This window comes from Otolemur garnettii, unplaced genomic scaffold (assembly GCF_000181295.1).
Source record: "Otolemur garnettii isolate 467f Iridium unplaced genomic scaffold, OtoGar3 scaffold00145, whole genome shotgun sequence".
Classification (NCBI taxonomy): domain Eukaryota; kingdom Metazoa; phylum Chordata; class Mammalia; order Primates; family Galagidae; genus Otolemur; species Otolemur garnettii.
The window spans coordinates 848,354-856,159 of record NW_003852540.1 but is presented as its reverse complement, the minus strand read 5'-3'; the positions used below and the strand labels follow the sequence as shown (position 1 = coordinate 856,159).

Sequence of the window (7,806 nt, the reverse complement as noted above, 5' to 3'; positions counted from 1 at the left end):
TAATTATACAACTCACCCTAATGCAGAATCAGTGGGAGCCCTGAGCTTGTTTCCTTGCAACTAGACAGTCCCATCTGGGGTGATGGGAGACAGTGATACCTGAAGTGTGTTGCTTATGTTCTCAGCTCCACTTCAGATCATCAGGAGTTAGATTCTCGTAAGGAGGGTGCGACCTACATCGCTCACACGCACAGTTTACAGGAGGGTTCCTGTTCCTATGAGAATCTAATGCTGTTGCTGATCTGACAGGAGGCGGAGCTCAGACTGTGATGAGAGTGATGGGCAGCAGCTGTAAATACAGATGAGGCTTTGCTTGCCTGCTGGCCACTCATCTCCTGCTGTGCAGCCCGATTCCTAACAAGCCCCCAACCTGTAGCAGTCTGTGGTCCAGGGATTGGGGACTGCAGGACTAGGTAAGGTCATTAGGGTGGGGCCCCCGTGATGGGACTGGCAGAACTTTAAAAGACAGAAAAAGAGAGCTGAGTCCCATATGCTCTTGCCCTCTTGCCACGTGCTGCCCTCTGCCACGCTATGATGCAGCCAGAAGGGCTCACCAGATGCTGAGGACATGCCAGCTCCATGCTCTTGAACTTTCCAGCCTCCAGGCTGTGAGCTAAATAAACCTCTATTCTTTATGAATTATGCAGTTTGCAGTATTGAGATATAGCAACAGAAAGTGGGCTAAGACACCCTGACTGCAGCTTACAACTTGATGAACAAACTGAGGCCTAGAGAATTATGATGGGCCCAAATTTCACCCTTGAGCCTATAGCAGGATCAAGAATTCAAACTCCCTAACCACCACACCACTCTGTGCCCCCTCCACCCCTCACACCTCTACCTCCAGTCTGGACCTCTTGGCTGACACACAGCCAACTACCTCCTGGGTCTCATTTCCTCCTGGGGGCCGCAGGCACCTGACAGCCTAGCTGAAGTCACCCTGGTGGCCATGGCCCTTCACCTCCTCCCACATTTCTTCTCTCATGTTTTTCCAAATCATTTCACTGGGGGCCTGCGAGTGATTAAACAGTGTGATAAAAAATGGGCCAAAAGGATCAACCAAATGGAGGTGTTCCTTACTCTCATGGAGCTCAAATCTAGTGTATAAGGAGTGACACACATTAATGGGTCAAACAACCAATAGTCAACTAATCAAAGAACCATACAAAAATTACGTTATTTAAAGCTGAAATCTAGACAGTGAATTAAGCAGGCAACGAATGTTTGTCGTATGTGGTTTTTTTGGTACAGGAACGTTATGTTTAGGGAGACCAGCAGTCCTTGTGGGAAACTCAGTGCAGACGCACACACTTACACACATGCACACACACACCCTCACACACACATGAACTGAAACAGTGTTTCATGAAATAATTCTTGACTGTGTAGGATGTACTCTGAGATTTCTTTTTCTATTTCACTTAAAAAAATTGACGGTTGCAACCACCAGGTGCAATGGTCACTAATGGGGTGTGGGTTGCAATTTGAAAATGTTTGTTCCCAAACCAGTTTACAACAGTTGTATTTATTATCATAATAAATAATTAAGGAATTTAATTACTGTCATTTACCAGTGAAATATGAGGAGAGAAAAGAAAGAGTCGTTGTTTCTGAGAAAACTAAGTTGAAAGTGTGCAAAGGAGTCAGCAAAGGCAAACTTCTTAGCAACAAAATCTCTCAAATTGGAGCCTTGTCTCCAACACCTGGCGCAGTCCTGGACGTCCATAATAATAGTTTGCGTTTTTCAATCCCTAACCATGTGTTAGGGATTCTGCTAAGTGCATTTACTTTCTTTCTTCTCCCTTAATCCTCCTGGCAACTCTATGAAGTAGGTACTATTTTTATTTCCATTACAGATGACAGAGCTGAGATTCAGACAGGTGGAACATCTCTGTCTAAGACTGTACAGAATGTCAGACCTGGAACTTAAATCTTTAGTGTCTGACTCCAACCCCCAAATTCTTAACCTAGGATTCCACAGCCTCGTTAAGGGTCTGGAGTGAATGAATTCGTGTATGCATGCAGGAAGACACCTTCCCTGCCTTCAGCTTCTACCCTCTGCCCTCACTCAGAGTGATAACTGGCCGGCCAGGTTAATGAGAATGGTCTCCGTGGCAACAGGAAAAGGAGGAAGAAACATTTTCTTTCTTTCTGTTTTTTTTTTTTTTTTAGAAGAAACATTTTCTTCTGAATGAGAAGCCTTTTCCATTTGCCTTGCATGAGGTGGTGTGGCTCGAGGGTGGGAAGGAGGCCCTACTCAAGGGAAGCCGGCTCCTGGGGAGGTGGCAGGTGCCGAGGCTCCTGCTCTGGGCAAGGAGGAAAGCCAGTCAGTTTGTTCCAAGTTGAGGGGTTTTTGTCCTGGGCATAGGGGAGGGTCCAGCTCTGTTTGGGAGGGGTACAGAGGAGAAGCTCCAGACCTGCTCTGCGGGAGGGCTCTCTGACCCACAGCAAAGCTTCCACCAGTTTCCTTGCCTTCCTGAACTGTCGGTCTAATGGAAGAAGTAAGCACTGAACACGCCATTGTGAGCAATTAATGCCATGAATGTGAAGTGCTGGGGGGAGGTGGTGGAGTGGGGTTGGGAGGACTTGAATTGAAGGTCAGAGCAGGCTTCCCTTAGCTGAGGAGCTAGGGGGCCAGTGTTGGGAGTTTGGGGCACTTTAAGTTCTAGGACTACAGAAAAGCTAGGTAAATTTGAAGAAGCATAGCTGAGTCAGGGCCTGAGATCAGGGGTTGAGGGTGGCAAGAGGCAGGGTCTTTAGGCCAGGGAAGGAAATTTAGAGTGTACCCTCAAGGCAGTGGGAAGTGTTTGCTAAATTTTAAGAGAGGAGTGCTTTTTTAGAGTCACATTTTTATAAAGTCCATGAGGAAATTGGTTTGGGGGCTGAATGTGTCCCCCAAATTTCCTGTGTTGGAAACTTAATCCCCAAATTCATATGTTGTTGGCATTTGCAGGTGAGGCTTTTGGGAGATAATTAGGATGAGATAGGAATATCAGATATTGGAGTGGGGTCCACATGATGAGAATGGTGGCTTTAAAAGAAGAGGAAGAGAGATCTGAGCTGGTGCACTCTGGCCCTTCCCCACGTGATGATGCAGTGAGAGGCTCTCACCAGAGGCCTGTGCCATGCAACTGGACTTCCCTGCCTCCAGACCCAATAGCGTATAAATTACCCAGTCCTGTTATAGCAAAGAAAGAGAACTAAGATAGGGGCCAAGAGGGTGCCAGGGGATTAGTCTGGAGGCTGTGGCCTGAGTCCTTGGTCCTTTACTCTTCCCAGCAGTGAAACCAACCCCACCCCCAATGCTGCATCAGGATCATCAACACCCCCTTTCCTTTGTGCCCCCCCACCTTCCCGGACCAACTGTGGGCAAAATCTATCAGTCCTGCCTCTTAAATAGCTTTCAGATCATGAGAAGCAGTGGGAATGGTGGGAGAGTTTTAAAAAGAGTGGAAAGAGACATAGATAATTTTCTCCCATTGTGAATTATATTACTGATAGTAAAATGCCTAAAACATAATGTGTAGTATAATGAATCCAGTAGGTCCTCACTTAATGCCACCAACAGGTTCTTGAAAACTGACTTTAAGTGAAATGATGTATCAGGAAACCAATTTTTTTCTCATCGACCTTATCTGAGCACCTGCTGCATATCCTTCCATTTTATTTTTTTGAGACAGAGCCTCAAGCTGTCCCCTGGATAGAGTGCTGTGGCATCACAGCTCACAGCAACCTCCAACTCCTGGGCTGAAGTGAGTCTCCTGCCTCAGTCTCCCAAGTAGCTGGGACCACAGACGCCCACCACAACGTCTGGCTATTTTTTTGGTTGCAGCCGTCATTGCTGTTTTGGCGCTGCAGGGATGGATTCAAACCTGCCACCTTAGGTGTATGTGGCTGGCGCCTTAACCACTTGAGCCACAGGCGCCAAGCTGTATCCTTCCATTTTAAATCAGTTTCTGTATCTTTGAAGAAATAATTTTAAGACTGAGATGAAAAAAAAATAAATCACAGTTTCTAAGAATCTATTGATTACATTAAATGAGGACTTATTGTGCTTATAAAGCAAACATTCATGTAACCCTCACCCAGATCAAGGGTGAACTTTTCCGGGATCCCAGAAGCAGCCACTCACCAACTGTGGTGTGATCTGCCGCCTTCCCTAGACGTTTTTATTTTCCTTTGACGTTTTACTAAGTATCCATTTTACCTTCTGCATGCAGACCCTTCTAGGTTGCTGTGTGGCTGGAGAAAAGGAGGAAGAGAAGAGCGGGAGGATGGAGACCGGCCCTCAGATTTGGAGCGCTCAGGAAGGGCTTCCTGGGGTGGGGGCAGTCTGGGTTTCTAGGCTGGGACCAGTGGCCCAGGTTTGGTCTCGTCTACCCCAACGGCTCCTAACAGGGGGCGAGACTTTCAGGGCTGCTGGATTTCAAGCCCCACTCACTGCTCCAGGCCTCTCAACATCCCAGGAGAGGGAGTCAGGAGAGATTGATTTCCCATTTCGTTAGGGAACATGGACTTAAAGGAAGACAGGAGACACCCAAGGCCATAAGGTCAGTGAATAAGACGGGGATTAGCCCTTTGAATTCAGCTGGGGCTGGCTCCTAGTCCCGCGCTCTGATCTCTCCCTGTAGCAGGGTCCCGTGTCCCTTCTCTGTTTAACAGTGAGCCTGGCGGCAGAGGAGAATGGTTTTCAGTTGCAGAATTGGCCACCTTTAAGGCTGGGAAGCGGAGGCGTAGGAACTAGAGCTGGCCACGAGGTGGCACCAAACACCGAGTCTTCATGTTTATTTTCTCAGCCCTGAAAAGGGTCCCTGATGCTTCTCCAAATAAGCTCTGCCTTGTTGCCAGAGGACAGGGCAAGGGGAGAGCCCCACTGCCCACAACCAAGTCTTTCAGGGGAGCCAGGGACGGAGCTGGGGAGGGCACCTCAACTTTCCCCACATCCACTGCCCTTTGTCCCCTGTCTTACTTCTCTCCTAAGCCAGGAACCTGCCCCCTCTCCCCTCTGGCCACCATCTCACAGCCTCCGGAGGGTAGATCTTGGGGAGGGGAGGAGGAGACCGGGAAAGAGGGAAGGTGGCTGGAGTGTGGACCAGAATGGCACCCCAGGACCAAGCAGGGCGAAGTGGGCTTTGGGCTTCCTCTCCTTTCCCCTTTGGGGGCCTCCAGGTCTCTCTGCTGCTCACCTTCCTCTCCCTTAACGTCTTTAAGAAAGCTCAGGGGACTTTCTGTCTTTATGTGGAGGAACAAAACCAAAGCCGGGCACAATGACGGTGGCGGCAGGCAGGGTCTCGCATCTCCCTGAGCAGAGAGGTGGGTCGGGCAGCAGGCCAGGCTGGCCGGAGAGGCCAGAGCGTCCTGGGCGAGCCTGGGCCACCTCCCCCACCCCCACTGTCCAGCCTTCATCCAGGCCTCTGTGCGCAGGGCAAATCCTCACGCGTCTCAGCCGCCTAAGTGCTCTCCACTCCAGGCGTGATTATCTCAGCCTGGGCTGCACGTCTCCTTCCACCCACAGCCATGGACGCTGCTCTGCTCCTGAACGTGGAAGGGGTCAAGAAGACCATTCTTCACGGGGGCAGGGGGGAGATCCCAAGCTTCATCACTGGATCCCGAGTAAGTGGGTCCCCTGGCTGGATAGAGACACTGTGGCAGCCTCCCACATCCCAGCAGTGCCCCAGGGCACTGTAAACAGCCTCCAATTCTGCCCAAAAATAGCCAGGTGGGCCCTTCCTGGAATTGTCAACCCAGGCATCCAGGTACCTCTGAGGTGGTTCCCCTTCACAGGGCATTTCTGGTACTTTGCAGGTTAAACTTTAGCATGGGCTGAGGGGAGAGGGTTTGGGGAATTTTCTGGAGCCCTAGATGTTTAGTGAGAATGAAGGGCTCTTAGGGGTCTTGGTATTTGTCCACAGATGTCTGCTGGTTTTCTCTGGACTGGTAGATGTATCATCTGTGGCTCCAAAGCTTGGTCTTGGAGAGCTATGGAGGGTGGGAATGGGGTCCCTGGGAGGGTGTGGGCTCCTCCTCCCTGGGGAAGCATAGAGTGGGGGTGCTGTGGGGGCCTGAGGCATGTAATCGGGTTTGTGAGAGCTATGAAGACAGCTCTGGGGGTGCGTGACAGTGGGATGCCCCCTGCTGCACCTTGGAAGGTGTGACTAGACCAGAGTCTACTCTCTTGGCGACCAGGTGACCTTCCATTTCCGCACCACGAAATGTGACGAGGAGCGGACGGTGATAGATGACAGCAAGCAGGTGGGCCACCCCATGCACATTGTCATCGGAAACATGTTCAAGCTCGAGGTCTGGGAGATTCTGCTGACGTCCATGCGGCTGGGCGAGGTGGCCGAGTTCTGGTGTGACTCCATCGTAAGTAGGCCGTGCTGGGCTGTTCCCCAGGTCTGTGTCTAGGGGCGCACCTGCCCGCTTTGTAGGGCTGCTGTGTTTTGGGAAAGCTGGTGTTAAAATGAAGTTCTGCAAAGCAGATTCTGCATCCTCATTCCCTGCCGCTGTAACGAGGAAGATGGGCACAGCAGAAAGAACAGGCATGAAGTGACAACCGGGGCTCTGCCTGGAAGGTTGAGGGAGCCGGCCCACTTCACACGCCTCACTTTTTATACAGTGTGATCAGATCCTGGGGACTTTCAGCCACTGGTTACTTTTCTGCCCTCTGCCCCACATAGCAAAAAAATGTTTTCCTATTTATGGCACTCCTATAAATTACTCTTCTAAATTACATTCCTCATTCTGTGGCCCAGGTAGAAATGGTGAAACTCACTGATCTTTGGACAAACATCTCTTATGAAAACTTCCAAGTGGACAGAAAGTATAATGAACTTCCAAACACCCACCACCCAGTGCCAGCCCTGTCCAACCCTGCACAGCCAGTCTTGTCTCACCTTCCCCCACCTGCATGCCTCCTTGTCCTGCACATTCCACACACCACATCATTTCCTTTGTGATACCAAACTCTGTATCTCTCAAATATGAGGATATTTAAGAAACATAACCATTGCCAGAGTATCATTATGAAATATTTTTAAAACCCCAAGAATTCCTAAAATCAGTTTAACATCCAGTCACTATTAAAATTTCTCTGGCTGTCTCTTCATTTATTCTTTATAAATGAATAAAGTTGGTTTGCTTAAGTCAGGATGCAAAGTCCATGCATGGTGCTCTGTTGTTCTGTTTCTCAAGCTGCTTCTTTTCTTTTTCTTTTTGTAGAGACAAAGTCTCATTTTATCGCCCTCCATAGAGTGCCATGGTGTCACACAGCTCACAGCAACCTCCAACTCCTGGGCCTAGATGATTCTCTTGCCTCAGCTTCCCAATCTTCTTCTCTTTTTTCTTTTGAGACAGAATCTCACTCTGTTGCCCTGGGTGGAGTGCTGTGGCATCATAGTTCACAGCAACCTCGAACTTTTGGGCTCAAGTGAGCCTCTTGCCTCAGCCTCCAAAGTAGTGGAGGCTACAGGTGCCAGCCATAATGCCTAGCTAGTTTTTCCATTTTCAGTAGAGATGGGGTCTCACTCTTGCTCAGGCTGGTCTCTAACTCCTGAGTTCAAGCGATTTACCTGTTTTGGCCTCCCAGAGTGCTGGGATTACAGGTGTCAGCCACTGGGCCCCTTTCAAGCCTCTTCTTATCTATGAGCTTCCCTCCCTCTTTTTGTCTTTGATGTGGATTTTGTCCTGTAGAAGGCCCACATTCTGAGTTCGCTGGTTGCTTTGCCGTGTAATTATCCCTCTGATCCTCATATTTTTGATATATTGAGAGTTAGGTTTAGAGGGAATCCAGACTCTTCTGCTTTG

General features: G+C 49.3%; 1 protein-coding gene across 1 annotated transcript in view; it reads left to right on the top strand.

The window, feature by feature from the left end:
- The first annotated feature begins 5,476 nt into the window (after positions 1-5,476).
- The window catches only part of AIPL1 (aryl hydrocarbon receptor interacting protein like 1), a 10,301-nt gene continuing 7,971 nt past the window's right edge, over positions 5,477-7,806 (top strand). The window contains 2 exon segments of the mRNA XM_023518697.1: positions 5,477-5,613; positions 6,187-6,366. Coding sequence (XP_023374465.1) covers positions 5,518-5,613; positions 6,187-6,366 — 276 coding nt within the window. The 5' untranslated portion in view covers positions 5,477-5,517.